The sequence below is a fragment of the Vulpes lagopus genome, chromosome 1 (genome assembly GCF_018345385.1).
Source record: "Vulpes lagopus strain Blue_001 chromosome 1, ASM1834538v1, whole genome shotgun sequence".
NCBI lineage: Eukaryota > Metazoa > Chordata > Mammalia > Carnivora > Canidae > Vulpes > Vulpes lagopus.
Genome location: NC_054824.1, coordinates 153,881,598 through 153,904,494, shown reverse-complemented (window position 1 = coordinate 153,904,494; position 22,897 = coordinate 153,881,598). Strand labels below are relative to the sequence as shown.

The window sequence follows — 22,897 nt, the reverse complement described above, 5'->3', positions numbered from 1 at the left end:
ATGCATTCTTATACTTAATAATTGATGATGTGGCCTCAATATAAAAAAGAATCCTTAGCAACTTTAGATCTTGTAAAAGCCCTGTCAAGAAGGGTTCCCATAAACTTGAAAGAATAAGAGGATGAATCCTAACAATTCACAACAGGCACACATATACAATAACATTCCTCCAGGTTCTGTCTGTGGTCATCTTGCTTAAACCATAGGACATCTGTCAAAGTTCTACATATTTCTGAATGGTTTGGTATTGGTATCTGTTAAATCACCTGAAAAGAATGTGACAATGCCTGGAGCTGTAGTGTTCCAATGAAAATAAATGAATGCTGAGGCCTCTTTGTAAATGAATTTCACAGGACTGCATAAGTCATGGGAAAGTAAATGAGGGTATCATGTTTCAAAAGAATAATGAATGGAAGAGTTCATGGAAAAACATTTTTATGTAGTGGAAAGTTATCACTCATTTCAGTAATCTTAAACAGAGCCACTAAAATCTATTGCAGTGTCTCACATTTAAAAATTCAATTTCCAGGTGCCTCTTAAGTTAGAAAAATTTCAAAAATATGTAAGGATGATATTCACAACAGATGGGTAGAATGCACAGCCGTCTTGTACTAACAGCTCAGTGTGGTGTGGCTCTCACATGTCCTGAGGCTGTACTTAAATGTGCAAAGTGGATCAGCTGCCCCATAGTTCTGTTTCAAGTTCTCTGTAATAGGCCCTCAAATTTCTTTTCCTAGACCTTAGGAAGCAATATGCAAAGAAGACTAATATTTTTTTAAAGAGGACTAATGTTGATAATAGTCTTCTTTAAATATCGATAATTTAACTACATAAATATTATTGACCATACTTCATTTTGCCATACATTAGTCCAACTATTACACTTCTTTAAGGAGTTCACTTCAAATGCATCAAATTTATATACTTATAAGATCAAAAGATAGTGTAAAAATAAACCATCATAGGAACTGATAATGCTGGATAGGCTTTGCCTTTGTTACCTTTTTTCCTTCCGTCAAGAGGCAGAAATTCAGTGGGTTCATATCATCATCATGTTGGTAAGAGTAACTGATCTATTTAGTGCAAAATAATCAGACATATTACAGTAAGTCTGACATAGAATAAGATACAATGTGTCTTACCTTAAATTTTCTGAGCTGAATTCTGATTCTAGAAATTTAAGGAACTGTTCTCTCCCAACTGGGTCTTTCAGTGCTTCATCCATGCCAAAACCCCATCGTTTTACCCTCTGTTGGCTTGGTTCTTTGCTATAGGAGATAAAACAAAGACAAATATATATTCCTCTCATTACCAATTCTATCTTCTGCGATTACATTTCCCCTTAGGATCATATATACCTTGAAGTTCCCATCTTTAACATCTTTCAGGAAAAAAAATCTGACTGGTGGTTGGTTCTGTATGAAATTACTGAGGTATAAGTTAGGCATTCGCAGTGGTATCTAATGTTTATTGAGCATTTGGTGCTAAGTGCTCTAGATGGATTCTCTCTTTTAGATCTTTTTCTGCAACTTTATGAGACAGGCAGTATTACGATTCTCACTAGATAGATGAAGAAAGTAAGGCACAAAGAGAGTTATAAGTTGCCAATGTCTGGCAGGTAATAAGGGGCAATATTCTAGACATTTTGACCTCACAGCTCAATTCTTAGCCAGTGTATGATGCAGTGTTGAGGTGGTATGTTATACTTTGGGAAAATGTGTTGGGAACCAAAAGGCCTCAATTCTGGTTATACATCTGCTTTTGAAGAAATGTGTGACCTAATCCTAGCTGAGTCACAAGATTCTGGGGCGCAGAGTCCTCATTTATAAAATCGAGAACTTATGGATGAAGAGTCTGCACTTGTCAAGCATTTAAGGACACCTGATGGAAATAAAAGAAAGAAAAGGTCCATAAACACAGTCTAGTGAGGTGCCACTAGAAACAAAATCCTCACTCTGTAAAGTAAGAGGCACTGCTCATTTCATGACTCTGTCAGGATCAGTAATCTAAGTCTTCCCTTATATAAGGGAAGGAAACCAGGAAGTCTTAAATTATGTTTTGGTTTTCTTAAAAAGTCAGTCTTTTTTTGTCAGATGTTTTAAGAGTGTTTATGGTAAGTTCATTTTGTTTTAAAATTGAATTTATAAAGACATATTTGTATTGGGCTTATATAAGTATGGATTTAACATTCATTTTGCTTGAATACAGGGGGCTTTGCAGCCCTGTCCATTTTCAAAGAAGCTAAAAACAATGTATTAAATTTCAAGAACTGAAGATCTCAACTCTGAATAGCCTATTCTGAAACTTTTGGTCCTCTAATTTGGTTCCAGTCCTCCAGAAATGCAAATCTGACCGCAAATCCAACTATTTAAGATTCAAAAAACATTATCTTGAATGAGAACTTTATAGCATGGGCTAATAGAGACACAGAGTGAAACTGACCTTACAGTTATCAGCTATGGAATTCTTTCTATTTCACCTAAGCCCTGAAATAAGTGAAATACTTGAAGAGAAGAGAAAATGTCACATACCTTGCTTCGAGTTCCCAGAAGGTAGTATCATCAGACAGCCATGGGTTAGAAGGGTCAGGTGGCACAAGAAATGGGTCATATTCTAAATATTGTTCCGTGTAACTTAACAGGCTAGAGAGAAAAAATATTTTCATCTTCCTTAGTTGTTTTTTTTTTTTTTTTTTTTGGCTGAAGTTATACCCAGCCCAAAATAAGGAATATAATATGAAAAGGTCTGGCCAAGGAATTGCTTGCTTATAGTGTAAAACCCAATAGCAGTTTTCATGTTTCAATAACTTAAATGCATCAACTTATTGTGCATTTTGGAAGACAGACGTGGCTAAGGAGTCCATGTCTGCCCATGCCTAAGTCAAGTGAGGCAACATCCCTCCATTCAAAAGAAGCAAAATGGAGGATGTCAGAGTGTGAAAAGCAGCTCTAAGAGTCAGTTCTAATCCTTGGTCAACCAATCCACTCGCAGCTGAACTGATTTTAGCCAACTTGGAGAATGAGTTAAATGGGAATTTTTGTCAAAAGTATTTATAGGAGTTAGGTAAAGGGGGGAATCACTAACTGTTTAAAAAAATCTGTGTTCAAAAAAAGAAAGAAAAGGATGGAGAGGAGAGGAAAGAAGTTGGACAGGTAGGATTTGGTAATGCTCCAAAGTGAAGAACACATGTGCCATTAATAACAGATTTAAATGAAGAAAAGGAAAATATCTAAAATTAAATATCTGTGTTTAATTCAAACTTTGAAGTCTTGCAGTAACTGAAAAGTGTGAATGTTAAGATGAATTTACAGAGAGGCTCTAAGCTGCCAAAAAGTAACTTGAAGAACTGAAAGCTTCATTTCTCTTTTTCAGGAGTGAAAAATTCAACTCTTTGGAATTATCTTCTGTATCTGATTCTGGTTGCACAGGATTGGATCTCTACAGATTGAAGACAGAAATGATCATTCTGTCATTTAAACTACAACAGAAGAGTTCTTTGGAAGTTTTCTATGTACGAAAAGGAAAAACAAAATAACATTTCTCTTATAGGATTCCATTTTTAGCACATTTGACTGTCACATGAAATTATTTTATTTATATGGGAGTCTTGAAATACTTACCTATCAGCAACTTTTGACATTTTTAACCGATGTCTATCTAACTGTATTTGCCAATATTTAATCTGAAAAGAGTTAAAGAAGTAGTTAAATAATTAATGACATTCTCATAATTTTCAACTCTAACTTCTGACAGACTGGGCAATTCTAAATAAGAACACGTTCTAAGTCAGTAAAATTTCAAAGTCTCAAAAATCAAATGAGACGGCTCTGAAAATTCAAATGTTTGAATATAAATATAGCCAATATCACTTTAGAACATCAATGAATTTGAGAATTCTGCGTGCTTTTGCAAAATGTAACTTTATTTTAAATGTATTGTAGAGATTATAAACATTTATTCATCATGAATGACCAGATCAGAATCACCCCAAATATTAAATTCAGAAAATAAATATATTTGTTATTTGTACTGTAATTTCAAAGTAAATCCTACTTCCTACCACTAGCCCAAGAAAACATCAATGCTATGTGTTTAGGAATAATTTTATCAACATTTCAGGACAAACACTCACATAGGTATAATCACATATAGAAAACTTAGAACTTTCAAAATTACTTTCCATTCATGGTTATTATAAATGTACTAGAAAAGGTATTATTGCACTATTGATAAACACAATAAAATATCAGGGGAAAATAATCCAAAGGGGAAAAAGCCCCATAACCAAAGCTGACTAAGAGATTTCACTATTATTTGATATAAGAGACACTGGTGTTTGCTTTGAAATATTAGTTGAGCTAATACTAGTGATCAATTAGTGAAACAAGAAATGATGTATATAATAACTGTACACCACTGTTAATGAGGGAAAACTTCAAGAGGCTTATAGAGAGCAATTCTGGAAAAATAAGAAAAAGCACTCTGTGAAGCACTCGTAAAGCATGTGACTTAACGTCACTGGCTTCTTGTCTTTTTATTCTTTAAGATGAGCTCCAGAGTACAAAATACCTCTTGAAATGGTGATACTTAAACATCAGTGTACATCCTTTTAAAAAACTGGTTGGGGAATTAGAGAGTAAAGAGATTTGAAAACCATCTCCATAGATTGATTGATACATCTTAAAATTAAATGATTTCACTAACTTTTAACTGCAAATCTTCTCTATGAAACAGTTAACCATACAAATAACCTTTTAAAAATCTCTGCTATTGACATACACCATGTAGTTTTCAAAGCTACTACTCTGAAACCATGGGCAGGTCATTTTATAGACAGACCCACCTGTTGTTGTAACTCATCTTCTGTTGGAGGTTTAGTTTCTGGTGTGGGTGTGTGGGTAGGACTGTGACTTCTAATGTCATTTTGTAAACCATAGACAGACTATATTAAAATAAAAAAGAAATATATTAGGACAAAATATCATTTATAGTCATAGACTTTCTAAAAGGTAATTTTGTGTTACATATTTAGCAAGGTAACTCAAAGCTTTGCTGCATATTTGATGAAACTTCTCATTAAAATTCAAAGGCACTGCTATCATAAATATCATATGAATATAAAATAGAAGCATAGCTCTTTGAAAAAATATGTGGTTAGATTATTAACTATGACAGAAAACTGATTATGTGGAAAGAACATGGTAAGTCTGATAATAAGATTTGGGGATGGACTGAGACTCCTAAGTTGGGGAACAACAACACTATATAACATTTAATAGGTATTGATTTTAGAGTAAAATAGAATAGAATAAAAATGTAATAAGCTAAAAGAAAATGAAAGTAATTTGAGTTTTACAGAATGAGATACTGAGGAAAGAGACTAGTTAATAGTTCCATTGTTGAATTAGTCTCTGCTAGAGATCAAAGACACCCCAGAGCACTCCAACTTTCCCAACTCAACACTGGGTTGTTTTCCTATTCATACTGGCCTTGCCATTCAGTACCACTGGGGGTGCCTTTTGCAAACACAAGGGCCCCAAAGTTTTTATTTATTGTTGGAATTCTTGATGCCCTAGTGCTTCTTTTGTATTTTGTCAAAAGGTCAAATCTACTACTTAGGAATGTTCTTTTTTGAGAAAGATGTATTACAAAGGCACCTGGATGGCTCAGTCCATTAAGTGTCTGCCTTTGGTTCAGGACATGATCCCAGAGACTGGGATGGAGCCCGGAGTTGAGCTCCCTGCTCAGTGGGAAGTCTGCTTCACCCTCTCCCTCTGCCACTCCTCCTGTTCCAGCTCTCTCTCAAATAAATAATTTTTTTAAAGACCTTTTTCTTAGTAAGTATAAATAAAGATCTGGAGACTTAAAGAGACAAAACAATTTTTAACTGAGGGTGAGACATCTGTCAACTTAAGGGAGAAGCCAAATAACTTTTTAATATCAAAGAATTATTATTTTAAAATAAAGGATTTGATATGAGCTACAGAGGGCTTTTTGGACATGAGGATGAAAGATAAGGACATAATAAAACTTTATGAGCCCACAAAATTAAAGTTACCAGATAGGTTTGGAAGAAACTCTTGAAATCAGAAGAAGGTAGATCCAGATGCTTAACTGAGCCAATTTAATTCTCTAAATTCAAATATATTCTGTTCTGGATCTATTTTCGCTCAGATTCTATCTTTTCCTAATGTTCACCTCTCGGATCTATACCTGGGCCCTTTAGACAGATTTGGTTTTTCCCTTGTAACTCCCCATTACTTTGTTCTTAGGCTTTCTTCAATAGATTTTGACTTGGCTTCAACTTACCTGAATCATCCAATTTAGACTATCTTTACTAAGCCTATCAATCTGCCCCCTCTTGACCTAGCCTCAACGTCTGTGAATGCAGGTTCTGGTATAAGGCAACCATTGCAACCCAATAAGCAGCACATATGCTGTGAATTAATTACTAATAGGATTGAACTGAATGGTTCAGATATTCTTTGTCCTTTCATTTATTCATTAAACATCTATTGAACACCTACTATATGCTGGATATAATGCTGAGCATTAGGGATATAGAAGTAAATAAAGATAGATATGTTTTCTCCTCCATTGGAACTCACAACTAAGTGGAGGGGAAACATGTTACACAAATAATCACACAAATAAACACATGATTAAAACTATGGTAAATGTTATGAAAGAAGATGATAATAGGAGCATAGGGCCTGAAGTACAAGGAGACTTAAATTTCACCAAAGAAACAAAAGGCCTATGTGAACTACTAATAGTCATATTTGAACTTTGAACTCTGAAGTGACAGTTGAGGTTGACTTAAAAATTAGGCAAGTAAAAGATAACCAATTATTCAATAACTGTAGACATTTTCCAATGTCTACAATTTTTCAGTTGATTTATTTATTTATTTATTTATTTATTTATTTATTTATTATTTATTGGAGTTCAATTTGCCAACATATAGCATAACACCAGTGCTCATACCATCAAGTCATTAATTTTTGATAAAGAAAATAAAAGGACTCTATGGCTTGAACACTGCATTCTTTTCTACCTTAGTTTAATTACCTAAAGTTCTTTTTTCTTTTTTTTAAGATTTTACTTATTTATTTATGAGAGACACATAAAGAGGCAGAGACATAGGCAGAGGGAGAAGCAGGCTCCCTTCAGGGGATTTGATCCCAGGACCCTGGAATCATGATCTGAGCCAAAGGCTGATGCTCAACCATCGAGTAACCCAGGTACCCTAATTACTTAAAATTCTTAATAAGAATCTACACTCATGTAAAAAATGCTTATAAGGTAAGATAGCTGACTGTTTTAACAGTAAGTTTTTTGGTTAAGACTAAAAAGAATTAAAAAGACTGCTAGAAAAATACTGCATTTTATGGTATCATGGAAGTAAAATGATCTATAAACTATCTTATGTTTCTACATTTCTTTGCTTCAGTATGCATGCATAGGACATAGGCTCATGACAGTCTATGTAAGATTTAAATCCCTGGGAAGTGGTGTTTAAAACAGTCTTCTAGCAGCTTACTGGCTCTGAAGTTATTGTGGAGTTTCCTACATGTTTCTTTATCATACATGCAGGTAAACAAGAGTTCTGTCTTTCATCAGTCAGAGTGCCTTTCATTTTCTAGGGACCAGTGATAGCTTTTAACTTTGATTCTTGGCCATAGTGAAAATGGCCATGTTTAATAAAGTTTTATGTAAATGACTTATTTTATGGACAAAGGAGGTAAGGAAATTGATCCTATTCTGGCAGACAAGTTATGAGGATCATTTGAAATGTAAAAGGCTTTGACTCTTTTTTGAAAAAGGAAATATATTAAAATGTTGGGTGGAGTAGAGCTAGCAACAGATAGGACTGGAGAGGAAGAGACATGACATTGTCTCTGTGGGGGAAAATAACCAATTGGGATCCGTTTTGAGTTGTTAGCAAAGCTAGTTATTAATCAAGATGCTTTGACTTGATGAATATGTCCATTTATTCAAATTCAGCGTGCCCGAACCAGCTTTTTTTCACATAGGATACCATACAAATGAATACTGGGTAAGTTATTCATAAAATGAAACAGATCTGACTTTCTACATAAACCTGTTCAATATGATTTCCCTTCACATCTTAGGAGAAGTCTAAGAAAATGCTCTCCTACTTTTATCTTTGGTGGGAGAGAGGGCTTTAAAACAGAAAGTAAAGAGTGCAGGAAGCTTTTATGCCTTTCTATATGGAGTGAAATCTCTGGGATTTTTTCAACTGGTGGTGGAGGGAGGGGATATTTCTCTTTCTTCTGGATTTCTCAGCTCAACTAGAGAAAGGATTGTGACCACATCTGCGCCATGTGGAAGAAGCCAATGCAGAGCCAGGGCCAAGAAAAGAGGGCACGCGAAAGTGAGAGAGAACCCTGATGAGTCCCTAGGTCCATCACCTCTGAGGGTTAACTCTACCTCTGCCAACTCCCAAGAGTTTAGTATATGTCCTGAGTTTTGCTATTTTGAGCAGAGTATCTCTTGCCCGTGACTTAATTGTACTTCTTATTTAAAACCCATTTGTGTTAATCTAAGACATGAATAATTTCTTCTGTTAAAAATAAAATTCCACATTATGCATATAGAAGCAAGGAAATGACAATCTTTTTATGTTTAAACAGCTATAGCCACTGGGTTAAAAGCAGGACACAGAGACATTTAATTATGAATTTCCTAACTGTTTTTCCAGAACGTGCACATTAGCTATTACCTAAAATATGAAGTGTCTTAATGCCTAAATAGGTGACAGAAAAAAGAAAAGTAATGAAATAAGAAACAGCTTACTGTTGTTTTGAAACATGGGTTTTGAAGTTATAGGAAACAATCCAAAGTGGGGGTTAAGTCATGTATATACAAATGATTTTTCATTTTCCTCAGGTTTTGTGTTGTCCTAGGGCTCCTCTACTATTGTCTTACAGATGGATCTATCCTGTGATGGTTAATTATATGTGTCAAGCTGGCGGCACCACAATGCTCAGATATTTTTTTTTAATTTTTATTTATTTATGATAGGCACACAGTGAGAGAGAGAGAGAGAGGCAGAGACACAGGCAGAGGGAGAAGCAGGCTCCATGCACCGGGAGCCCGACGTGGGATTCGATCCCGGGTCTCCAGGATCGCGCCCTGGGCCAAAGGCAGGCGCCAAACCGCTGCGCCACCCAGGGATCCCCAATGCTCAGATATTTGATCAAACATTTTTCTGGATGTTTCTTTGAGGATGTATTTTGCATAATATTAAAATTTAAATTAGCAGACTTTGAATAAAGCCAAATGCCCTCCATAATGTAGGTGGGCCACATCCAATTACCTGAAGGCTTGAACATAACCAAAAGACCTCTTCCAAGCAAGAGAAAATTCTGTCAGCAGATGCCAATTCTACCCTGGGACTCTAGCCACTGGCCTACCTCATCAGATTTGGGGTTTGGAAAACCTCTAAAACTACATGAGCCAATTTCTTAAAATAAATCTCTCTCTCTCTCTCTCTCTCTCTCTCTCTCTCTCTCTCTCTCTCTCTCCTGACCCCTTTGGGGAAACCTGACTAATACACAACCTGACCTATTATAATTAAAATTTCAGAAACAGGTTGGAGAAAATCAGGTACACAGTGCCACTTGAAATTTGCCTATATTAGGCTGATTTCTTTCTGGCTATGCTATATTATCATTCCTTCACAGAGATATAAGGAAATACATTCCGCCTACTTCTTTGTATTTTAGTAAAGACAGATTTAAAAACTGACTAATCCTAAATACTTAAAAATATCTCAAATCAGATGTACTTCTAAGCCTTCTCTTCACATATTTGATAAACATATTTGAAATGCAACAATTAAATATAGCATTCTAATCCCTGACATTCTTTAGGTACATGTGATGGATTATTGCTTTAGGGATTTACTGGGTCCCTTATTCTTGTTAAGATATATAATCATGAGAAATATTATTGCAACTGAATGCCAAAGAAATGAACAGCAGCTCTCTTTGCTAAGGGCAGCATCTATTTGTAAAAATGAATTATAATCCATGGGTTCCACTTTCTTACCAGCAGTAGTTTAAAACAGAGGATGGTCATACCAGTAAGAGAATGAGCAAAGGACACAGCCTATTAGCTGTGGAAGGCAAAGACAGTTTCCAAAGGTGATAGGCTGGCCTCTTCCATTTCTATCTAAGCCTTGCAACCACACAGAATTGCCCACTCCACAAGGACAGAACTGTGAAAGCTTCAGAGGATGATGGGACAGTTTCTTATTTACCGTGTAGTTTTTTGGTAATGAAATGGTGTGGTGATTTAGAATCCCAAATCATTCAACTTCCCTTGACAACACATTATGGACTGAGTTGCATCCCTCTGAAATTCATGTTGAAGCCCAAATCCTCAATGTGACTGTATATAGAGATGGAGTCCAGAAGGAGGTAATTAAAGTTAACAGAGCTCATAGGGTAGAAACCTAATCCTATGGAGATGGTGTCCTTATAAGAGGGACAGACACCAGAGCTCTATCTCTGCCATGTGAGGATACAGCAAGGTGGTAGCTGTGTACAGGCCAGAAAGGGGGCTCTCACCAAAAACCCAACTTGATCTGGGACTTCTGTGAATAAAAAGATTCCCATTATGTAAGCCATCCAAGTTGTGGCATTTTGTTATGGTTGCTTGGGCAGATTAATATATACCACTTAACACAATTACATGGTGATACATGTATAGACATTTGTCTACTTGTTCAATGTGTGGATTCTCATTAGACCATAAGTTGCGCAAGCAAGGTCATCCCTGTCCCATTTACCATCAGATATCTAAAAACCAGTACATACTCGGCATAAAGTATGTACATTGTTAAATCTAATTGGATGGGTAATTTCAATAGTAACCAAATATGAGCTAATGTAGTAGTGGCCATAATTCTACAAGATAAACCAGTATGTGACTTAGAGTCCTATAACCTTCTAAGTAAAATATTATTTGTGAAGATTCTAGCAAATTCAATATTTCTCAGAGAAGCTATATATATGAAAGTAAAAACAAAACAAAACAAAATAAAACCAAGCATTCTTTAATTGTTGAAAACAAGGGCATACATGCTACTTGCTGTAGTATTCTTCAGAATATTTGTTTTTCTCTGGTAATTTTAGGTTATAGAGCTCTGCAGCTAGGTCCTGTAGTTCTACCATTATTGATTCAGATGAAATTAGACCACAACTGAGACAGAACTCTGTGATTCCACCTCTACAGCATTTCACCTTGCTAGGCCTAGTGTTTTCCCATCGTTAAGTGAGGGCTGATGATATGTGAAGCACAGCATTGCTCATTAATGCTTTTTAAGCTTTCAAAAAGCATGATGCCATATGTGGCAATGGTAAGATATCAATCTTGTGTAGAGTTAAGAACACAGTGTAAATGATGGCTTTCTTATCTTTTTTTTTTTTTTTTGCTTTCTTATCTTTAAGTCCTATCTGTCCATCCATGTGCTTTCTCTTCTGAGTCAGAGCATATATTTTCTTCTGCTGGGAAAACCTGACACAAAGTAAGGTATTATGAAAAATAATTCTTCAAAATTTAGAAGTACTGATGGGTGGCTGAATGTGCTTTTTGGAGAGCTGATTGCAGCTCTGAAGGCTGTTCCACAGCACAAAGCCAGTCCCCAGGGCACTCAGGCTATGCTGTGTACAGAGGATGGTAGGAATTGCATGAGGCCAGTCACAGAAGAGCAGGGACAACAAACCTGCTCTTTCTCTGAGAGAGCTCCTAGAGGCAAAAGCTTTGAAGCACTGCACCTGAGAGGGTTTTGTGGCACTTTTCCTGTGGGTTCTTCATCCTGACATCAAGGTAAACTGCCTCAAAGAAAGAAAAGGTACTTGGCTATATTGGGGCCTCTGAAACATGATGTAACCAAATATGAGCTAATGTAGTAGTGGCCATAATTCTACAAGATAAACCAGTATGTGACTTAGAGTCCTATATAAGGGATATAAGATATAAGAAAAAGACAACAAGAAATAAGACTACAAAAAAAGTTTAGTGTCTATTGGAAAACTCTAATGCTACATAAGGAAAAAGCCATGAAAAGGAAGGTCTTGAACTTTGTGGAATGCTTTAATCCAGAGGTGCCAACCTTGATCTTTGTCCTCAGCCCAGAAATACTGATGTGCATTAAGTGTTTTCCATGGAATGAATAAAAATGCCTTCTGCGTGTATGTGTTACTTTAAAAAAATATAGAAGTACTATTGGTGTGTATTTTTAACAGATTATTTAAGATGCCACTGAATTCTGGATAGCTTTTTGTTTGTTTATTTGTTATGTATTCTCTCACATAGCAGACACCAAACAAACATATAATCACTATCTTATGTTGTGACACAAAATTCTGGTGTTAAAAGGGGATCCTCACACAATCTCTGTAGTTATACACCTTTATGATGTCCCTTTTCCCCCTCCTAATTTTCTCCAAAAAATACCCTTCTTTCATCAATATCACTTTTTCTCAGATAATCCCCATCTGTGTTTCCTCATCCCCTGGGCTCTGAAAGAGAAGCCTTTCTTAACTGATGATCCTTCCCTCCGATGGTGAGAGGAGGAGCCCTTGGTATCCTTGCCCCCCATCACAGCCACCCGCCTGCCCTGGGACCTGCATGTACTGGAGAACCATGATGGGCATTCTTTCTCAGTATAGACAGACTGACAGAAGACCAGGGCTTGAGCTCCCAGATTTTCTTCCAGCCAAGGAACAAGGACAAGCAGGGCAAGATGCTAAAAGATACTCCAGGAAGTGGGAGAAGGTTTTTATGACTGTTGTCCTCCAAGCAGTGCAACCCATACCAAGATCAGCGCAGCAAACGTGGATACTACCTTCCGTGTTTTGTGTGGGTTTCTCATTCTGGATGACTTCTTAATGTCCACTTCGGTGGTATTTACACATCCAGGCTAGAAATGGAAAAACAGAGAGACAAAGGAATCTTTGGTCGTGAGGTTTTTGATGCATACATTAATGATGTGCCATCCACGTACCTGACTGTTCTTTCTAAATGGCTACAACCACCCTCTCAGCAGAGCCAGTAAAAATATACATACTATACATTCACTCTTTGCATAAAAAGGACTTCAGATAATATTCTCGAAAAACTTCCAGAAAAAAAGGAAAAGAAATATATGGTCTTTGCCTGTGAAAGTGGGTGTTGACATTAGTAGTTGCCAACCCAACAGACTCATATCAAGGGTGTCCAAAGACCAAGGATCATAGCCCAGCTGGTACCCGCACACAGCCCTGCTCACAGGGCCCTTCTATGTGAGGTGACACTGTTATTAAAAAGCTGTTTGCTTCCCAAGTTGGAAAAATACAATCTGTTGGCCCAGCTAAGTCCCAAAATGAATTTTTTTTACAATGATTCATGAAATCAGGGGAATATTTGTTTTCCATACATAGAATTGGAGTGTGGGCAGCCTGCTACTGTTTCTCTGACAACCTCAAAAGTATCTTTTTGTTGGATGTATTGTTCTATTGCACAGAAACACAGAGCTATAAAGCTTTGTTTTTGTATTTGGAGGAGGAGAAGGGAGGAGGAAAGGAGGAAGAAAAGAGAGAGATGGTGAGGGTGAAGAGAAGAAGAGGGAGAAAGGGAAGGGGAGGAGGGGGGTGGTGGGAGAGAGATGGAGATGATGAATCAGGAAAAAAGAGAAGAAAGGAGATTCAAGAATACAGGAGACCTTATATCTGGAAAGGTCCTTAGACATCATTTAGTCTTTAGAAGTGACTGGAAGGTAGTGGTTAATGTGGATTGTGTTTCATTAACTTTCAAGTTTTGGTACTGGATATAGGAATCTCTGGTGCTAGTAAAAAGTATTATGTTGTACAACTCTGCTCAGTTTCTCTATTTTTCCCCCCACAGATTGCAAGATCATTAAACATCAGATATAGTTTCAGAGAAACTACAAATGTGGAAAAAGACTTTCACGCAGTTGGGATGTTGTGCAAGGCATAGGGGCAAAAAGGTAACACTGGCGTGATTCCAGAAATAAGCTGTTCTCCACTGGCAGGCAAGGGGGTTCACTCTCTGGATAGGGAGGATATAGGGCATTTTCTTAAAGCGCCCTGTCCTGATAGCACAGCCATTGGGGCAAAATGCCACTATAGGAGTGTAAGGGATAAAGGGGTAATTAAGGAAAGCCTTTTTTTCCTGATTTTTTTCCTACATATGTTGCATGTGAAATATACAACCACACACACATAAACACATGCATGTGCACACACACACACCCTGCACTAAAATGTTAAATAAATCACAAATTTGGTTTGCATATCTAAATAGAAGTAGCTGGTTTAGCACTATGGTCTGGTTGGCAATATAGGAGGAAGAGCACTCACCTGGGTGGGGTGTATTTACTAACTGACACTCAGCAATTCACTTTAGCTACCCCAGCATCAAACTGATCAATATCTGATAATCTGATTTAATTTTTCTGTGGTTGGTCAGGGAATGAATATTTTTAAAAAGACCCCCAGTGATTTTGATATGCAGCCAGGATTCAAAACCATGATCCAGATGTAACAAAGATAATGTCAGGAAAACATTAAAGCAACATTAAAATGTTTTCATTTCCTATTAGATTTCCATTTCCTTGCAGCCTTCCATCTGTAAGCCTCAGTCCATTAGGAAACACTGAAATTCTTGAAGCTGTTATTGATCCAAGAGCCAAGTATGGTGAGACAGATTATAGAGATCTTCTTCTACATGTTAAGGAGTGGGAATAATGAGGATATGATATAGAGGAAAGAGAAGACATGACCTGGAGAAAAAAAGACCATTTATTTTTTATTCAAGAAATGTTTATTTCTGCATCTAATTGCCAGATCTTGTGACAAATGGTGAAATACAAGGATGAATGCACGATATTCTAATAAGCATGACAAAATGTGAATCATCACAATATGGGAGCACAGGATTGGAGAGAAGTTGGCATGGGCATTATTCAACAGAACATTTCATACTTCCATTATTATGTACACCCTCTTGGTTCCCACCAACATGGAAGATAAATATATATTTTTGGTATTTGATCAAATTTGATCTCAATAAGACCATGTGGTCTTTGGTTATTTTAAAAAGGCAGTCATCTTTTTAAGGCATATATAACAGGTACCACTAGCTGGCACCAGATCCATGTGAAGTGTTATACGTAAATTGGTTTTCTGTACTACTAAACACAGCTTCCCAATGAGATATAAATAACATTACCATTACCAAGGAAGCACTCAATAAAAATGTTCAAATATGTGCTACTGGCCAGATATAATATTAAGTTCATAGTATTGTTCAATTTAAGGAATAATAATGAAGTAATATTTACATTAGCCTAGAAGAGAATCGCAAGTTATTCTAGTGATTCAAAGGTGTATTTATTTTCAACAGAATTAGGCTGTATTGTGACATTACTGTAACCCTATTTATTAAAAAGTAGAGTTTAATGCCTTGGAATCCATTCCTGAAGTAACAAAAGGATATTACTGAGAAATATTACTGTCATAGTGCTCATGTGTCTTAATGAATTGCGAACCAGAGCTGAAAATTTGGTTTCATCATTGATATTTTACCTAAAAGAATCTGAATACTATTCAGTTCCCATCATGGCAAAATGCCATTATTAGTTGTGGCAGAGGGCACTCTGTGCTCAGGATAACTTGGGAAAGTTGAGGACTCTTGACTGAGGAGCAGCATGAAGACACAATAATAGAGAACCACTCTCTTGAATTCAGCCCCAGTGGCTGAAGTGAATTGGTGCAAACAATGTCCTAAATGATAAATGAATGCAGATTTAAGAATGAGGTGGCAGACAGAACTGATAATAAGAGATACACATATTCCTGGAAATTAGAAAAAAGACATGATCTGGGAAAATTAATCTTTTGAATATTGAATATTGAGATATTTTGAATAATTATTAATTCAAATGCGATTAAGTTACTGGAAAAGATTTGTCATTTTGTAACTAACACAGTACAAATTTTAAAAGTTCAATTTTCAATGTATTGTACTTTAGTGAAAATGATTCCTTACCCTTACATAAAGTGATTACAGATTTCAGAGTGTTTTATCTCAGGATAATTTTTAACCATTGAATTGATACTTTTATTTCTGTCCTCGGGTCATTGAGGCTTACTAAATGCTCCATGCAAAGGAAGTTGTTGAAGGAAACTGCTCCAAATTTTTTTCCATTCAACCTCCTCTATAATATTTACTCATTTGGTTACTAATCAGCCTTATTTGCTGGGCACAGATTCTGTATTATGTACTTCTGCTTTAGCATAAGCTGTGAACGAATTCTGAGAGTCCACAGAGAGAAGGAAGGCTCTGGCAGCAAAAGAGAGAGAAATGTACCATGACATCTTGGAGCTGTGGATAGTGGTCAGGCCAGGTAGAAATTGCAGCCCATGGTAAGGATTTCAGTTTAAGTCTAAAGATACGTGGAGGTCATAATGTAAGTGACTTGATATGATTTATATTTTTAAAAACTCACTGTGCCTTTCACAAAAATTAACTCAAGATGAATCACAGACTTAAATGTAAATGCTAAACTATAACCCTACGAGAAGATAAGCATAAGAGAAAATCTAGGTGACCTCAAGTTTGGTGATCCATGAGAGAAATTATTGATAAGTTGGACTTCATTAAAATTAAAAACTTCTGTGCTATGAAAGGCAAGCCACATTGGGAAAAAAAAAACATTTACAAATGGTGCATTCGATGAAGACTGTTATCCCAAATATACAAAAAAACTCTTAGAACTCAACAATGAGGGATGCCTGGGTGGCTCAGTGGTTGAGTGTCTGCCTCTGGCTCAGGTCATGATCCCTGGGTCCTGGGATGGAGTCCCACATCAGGCTCCCCGCAGGGAGCCTGCTTCTCCCTCTGCCTATGGCTCTGCCTCTCTCTATGTCTCTCATGAATAAATAAATAAAATCTTAAAAAAAAAAATAACCCTAAACAATGAGAAGATGAACAACCCAATTAAAAAATGGGTAAAAGGAAAAAAATGGGTAAAAGTTCTCAACAGTCACCTCACTGAGGAAGATATATAGATGGCAGAGGTGTATGAAGAGATGTTATATATTATGGGTCATTAGAGAATTGCAAATTAAAGTCGAAATACCACTACACACTTAATAGAACAGCCAGGATCCAGAGCCCTGACAACATCAGATGCTACAGGGCATATGAAGCAACAAGAACTCTCATTCTTAGTTGGTGGGAATGCAAAATGCTACAGCCCTGTACTGGAAGCCAGAGACTGGTGTTTTTTCTTCTTCTGTTTTTTTGTAATGCAAATGCTTGATTCAGGCTTTGATGACTGAGCAACCATTTCAAAGAGGCACCCACTTCAAAGACCTGCTATCTCAAAGAAACACATCTTCAGCTACTCCACTCAAGAGGCAGGCTGCCTCCCACACTGAAGCTCCTTTGTTTTAGAGATCTTGATTGATTTCAACAACTGATAAGCTTGATTATTTGTTTTTGTTTTATTTTTGGTCTTTCTCTTCCAGGGCTTTAAATTCCTGTTCTTTTTATCTTTTAAATTCATCAATAAAAAGGGAGCCTATGAAACCTTAGGCCTCCAGTCTCAACCCCAGTAAAAGTATTACCCCAGGCCCATGTACTCCCTTGTCTCCTCAACCTCATTATGTGGCGCTAAATGTGCCATGTAATTACCAGGTTCTGTACATAAGTAATTCATAATTGCCAGAACGTGACGTCCTAAAGTATGTGAATGGATAAATGAACTGTAGTATGGAACACAATGAATAGTATTTAGGGCTAAAAAGAAATAAGCAATTAAGCCATGAAAAGACACGGAGAAACCTCAAATGCATATTATGAAGTGAAAGAAGTCTGGAAAGGCTACACTGTAGGATTCCAATTATATGACATTTTGGAAAAGGCAGAAGTATGGAGATAGTAAAAAGATCAGTGGCTTCCAGGGGTTAGGGAGAGGAATGGATGATGTAGGCAGAGCACAGAAAATATTTAGGGCAATGAAACTATTCAGTATGATACTATAATGGTGGATACATATCATTATACATTTGTTTAAAGCCATTGAATGTTCAATAATAAGAGTGAATCCTAATGTAAATAAATTATGGCCTCCTGATGACAAAGATGTGTCTGTGCAGTTTCACTGATTGCAACAACGATACTGCTCTGGTGAGGGATGCATTTTGAAGCTAGAATCAATAAAACTTACTGACGGACTGGGTCAGGGAGCACAGTGGGAGGAAAAGAGTCGACCACAATTCCTAGTTATTGGCAACTGGGTGAGATGGTACCATTTATTGAGATGAAGAAGCTTGGGAAAGAAACAGATGTAAACAAAGAGAGAAATCAAGGATGGCTCCTGGATTGCATTTACATACAATTTTAGTATCTTTACTAAGTTCTCCAACTAGAATATAGCTCTCTATGCAGTCACTGTCAAGATTCATGACTCAGAACATTTCAACATTAAAGCTTGTATGATAATCTGTCCCTGGCCCATTCTTTTGTGTCTTCGACATTTTACTTCACTACTGGCAATATAAGCATATCACTGAATGGAAAAAGCAACATCTGATGGTCAGTTATGGAGAACCTGGTGGAGCGCCATCCCACTCAGAGCCTCTACTAAACTTCTCTAAATTCTCCTCCAATGCATCCTACCAGACTCTCCTAATCAGCTCTGGTTGAAAGCAGACCACTTCCACTTAACATTTAGGAACTGTCTGTTCATCCTTCCGTGATAGTCCCTTTTTATAGACTTGCAGCTGCCACACAGGCACAAGTACAGCCAGACTGTCACAGTTCTCAATAAGCTATCAAGAAGACTACAATGAGTAAGTTTGTTATGGTTCTTTGGTGATCACTGGCAATTCTGTTTCATGTTCAGCTTTTAAATAGTTAAAATATTCCCAATTAGAATTGCTTTGGAATTAAATAAAATCATTGGGTAGGTTGAGTTGTCACACTTACCTTGAATAAAATATGAGCTCTTTCAGAAAGTGACAAAGTTCTGAGGCAGGCGTGCATGAACCCTTCTTTTCTGTTACCCTTGGGTCTGCCATTCACACAAGTGGTTGATTTTTTATTATTTTTTTATGTTAGTTACAATTTGAGGACATACAAAGATTTTCAATTAGGGGATATAAAAGAGCCCTCTAAGATTGAAAACACACATTCCAACTTGCTGTACACTGTGGAGTCCTGGGTTGGCATCTAGGGCACTTCCATAACCTTCAGTGAAGTGGCATTTGGGTTCGCATTATGTCACTGTTCCTCTGGGATCTCACTCATGGGAAGGTGAGCAGCAACAACATTTTGGGATTCCTGGTACATATGCTTATTATCATCAAATGCCTTAAAACTTTTGACTTTAATTCTTGAGGTGTTTGTTAAATGTGGGCATGAACCTAAACTAGCTCTCTAATGGCAATGGAACTTACCCTAGCATAAAAGTTAAGAGACAAAAAGTAGGAAAATGGGTCAGTTAACTGAATTTATGAAAATGGTTTTATAGATATTACTATCTTTAGTACTGGTGACTTAATAGCATGCTGTAACCAGTGAAGAGAACCAAATAAAATTCCTAATAATATGAGTAACTCACAATAAGTTCAAAAGGCTTATAATAATTGTTATAACAAATAACAGTGGGACAAGTAGAAAATAACAAGTTCATGAAAATCAGTGGATATTGCAAGTGGCCTTGATTTCAATAGCCTTGCATTACAAAGTATAGGGGAGGCTAAGCCATATGTTCCCAAATGGAAAAAAAAGCATACTTCCTTTTCCAGGCCAGACACACAGAGAAAGGCCGTCTGTAACACACACTTCAGCTCAGCAAGACCTCTATAAAGAAGATGAATTTCAAAGACACACTCTGTTGCATAAAATTTGATTTCCAAAAGTAGGAAAAGATAAGCATTTTATTTATCTAGTGGTGTCAGAAAGGAAAAGTTCCTATAAAGTTATTTTCCAGATTATATATTTATCACTAAGAGCCAAAACTCAATTTTGTTTTCATCACTAAAAAAAAGATCTTTTAAAGTAATTCCCACACATTTCTACATTCTTACATAATTATATCCAAAGCAATGCAATCTTTTCTTATTGATTCAAGGTCATTATTGAGAATGACACTGTGCCATCCTTAAGATGGTATGTCTGCGAGGCTAGATGGCCCTAATTCAATGTTTTTTGAGCTTTTTTGTCATTTTATGCCATTTTTAAAATGCTCTACCTTCTTCCTGTCAGTTGTCAATTTTGCTGCTCTCAGTGTCCTTGCCCCCAAGCACCACCCCATCATCTTCTTATCTGTTACTTGGGTTCTGACAGCGGTCAGGAAACTAGACAAATACTTCTTGAACACAGTATCTCACATCTTAGCAAATGAGCCAACCAAACTACCCAAGTTAGAATGTAGCTATTTTAACAAATTCTTTGGGTATAAGTTTAGGAGTTTATTCTTGGCTAAGTTTTGGATAGAATGATGAAAAGTTTGGATATGTGAGGAAGGAAGTATAAGAATGATGACAAAGGAAATGCAAACAAATTCTCATGATATCTCCTGGAAAGTTTATCAGGACGTAAATATTCTACAAGCTAACTGAGTGGATCAGAGTAGATGACATGAGACATTTGTCTGGAGTTCTGAGATACAGGAAGACACAGGGAAAGGGAGAAGGTGATTCATTCTGTGCTCTCAGGGGCAGGAGGAAAATATAAGTGCAGTGAGAGACTGGGCATCTCACAGGAGTGTCTGCCCCAAATTCTGCAAGTGAACAATCATGCACTATATCAGCCACCTGTGGGGAAAGCCTTCCAGATACAGCACTAGTTTTAGTTCAGTTGCTCAGAAAAGGCACTGACAAGCCAAGAGCTCCTCTCACCTCCCTCACTCCATTATTCATTGCCTTTGCAGCAAAGGCCATCAGCATCCACCAGGATGTTCATGTCATGACCTGGAAGTCATCAGTGACCCCTCACTTTCCCTTATTTCCCGCGTCATTCAACAGCAAGTCTTGTGCACTTTACCTCCAAACACATCCTGAACTTATCTGCTCTCCTTGTGCCACCAACCTGGTCCAAGTTGCTATTATCTCCCACTGGACTCTCTCAGCAGCCTTTTGATTTGTCTTTATCATCCTTTCTTGCTTTCTTCTTCCGACCCCCAAATTGTTCTCTGTACAGCAGTCTTACTGGCCATTTAAAACTATAGCCATGTCATCATGCTCCTCTTCAAACTTCTGCAAACTTCTCACCATATTTCAGATAAAAGGCAAACTCTGTGCTACATAATGGCTTCTGTCTACCTTTCCAAATCTGTTTTGGTATCTCTTTGCCTCTGCTCACTTCACTCCAACCTCACTGGCCTTCTTCCTATTCCTCACATATGTCAGTTTCTTCCCTTTGGACTGACTGCTACTTCTTTCCCCAGTACTCTATTCTGGTCTGAGAGAGGCCTTTACTGGACTACTTGGTCTTCCAGCCTCCCAACCATATCATCCTGTTTTTAAGCGCACTTGCCTCTATCTGGAATATTCTTGTATATTATATTTGTTTATTTTTTCTCTACCAAAAGTAAGCTCCTCAAATATACTTTGTCTGCTTTGTTTAACATTATCACCAGAGACTGAATTTTTCTGTTACCTACTATGTGCTTAATGAATACTTCATAAATGAATGAATAAATAAATGAGAGAAATCATAGATTATATATAATATTTATTTTTGAACACTACTCATGTTAAATATATAAAATTAGTTTTATTTACCATGTTTGGTATATTGTGTCTCTGTGTGTGTGTGTGTTTGAGACTACTGGTACCTATAACTTTCAGACCAATAAGTCATTAACTATCATTATTATCATGCATTAATTGAGTCAGAAACATATGGTCTAACTCTTCAGTTAGACTTAAAAGAAAAAATTCTGGTACAATAAAATTTAGCTCAAATGTTTTTCTCTTGAAATTTAAGTAGGTGCTTGGTAAGTATATATGGCTAATAATATATTGCTTCCAGATTTTATGGGGGTTGAGTATTTAAAAAGCAGGAGTACACTGGGAACTTACAAAGGTTCAGTTTTCGAGAAGGCAATATGAGCAAGCTCCTCTGCCTCTGCATTTATAATTTTGTTTCAAACTTATCTCCATTTTGACTTATAAACATTCAAAGACAAATAAAAAAAACTGTGCCTCTCTGCATTTTCCCCACCTGGATGTTTAAGGTACAGCAGAGTTAAGAGAAAACAACTGAATTACAGGACACTATAATACATCTCATGAATCAGTTTTTGATTTTCAAAAGCATGTGGATTTTTAACAATACAAAGTCATTCAATCCATGAACATGGTATGTCTTTCCATTTGTCTGTGTCTTGTTTAATTTTTTTCATCAGACTGACGGATGGGCAAGATGGCGGAAGAGTAGGGTCCCCAAGTCACCTGTCCCCACCAAATTACCTAGATAACCTTCAAATCATCCTGAAAATCTATGAATTCGGCCTGAGATTTAAAGAGAGAACAGCTGAAACGCTACAGTGAGAAGAGTTCGTGCTTTTATCAAGGTAGGAAGATGGGGGGAAAAGAAATAAAGACACAAAAGGCATCCAAGGGGGAGGGGCCCCGCGAGGAGCCGGGCTGAGGCCGGCGCGAGTGTCCCCAGGACAGGAGAGCCCCGTCCCGGAGAAGCAGGAGCTGCACCAACCTTCCCGGGCGGAAAGGGGCTCACAGGGAGTTAGAGCAGGACCCAGGAGGGTGGGGATGCCCTCGGGCTCCCTGGGACACTAACAGATACCTGCCCCCGGGGAGAGTGCACCACACCCCGTGGACGAGCTCCC

The 22,897-nt window shown here is 37.1% G+C and overlaps 1 protein-coding gene across 4 annotated transcripts in view; it reads right to left on the bottom strand.

The window, feature by feature from the left end:
- RGS7 (regulator of G protein signaling 7) overlaps positions 1 to 22,897 on the bottom strand; it is a 506,096-nt gene that overhangs the window by 26,219 nt on the left and 456,980 nt on the right. For all 4 annotated transcript variants that reach the window (XM_041773485.1, XM_041773481.1, XM_041773474.1 and 1 more), the window contains 5 exons: positions 12,881 to 12,955; positions 4,844 to 4,942; positions 3,621 to 3,682; positions 2,532 to 2,642; positions 1,143 to 1,268 (listed from right to left, as the gene is read on the bottom strand). In XM_041773485.1, the coding sequence (XP_041629419.1) occupies positions 1,143 to 1,268; positions 2,532 to 2,642; positions 3,621 to 3,682; positions 4,844 to 4,942; positions 12,881 to 12,955 (473 nt within the window). The remainder of the gene's footprint in view (positions 1 to 1,142; positions 1,269 to 2,531; positions 2,643 to 3,620; positions 3,683 to 4,843; positions 4,943 to 12,880; positions 12,956 to 22,897) is intronic.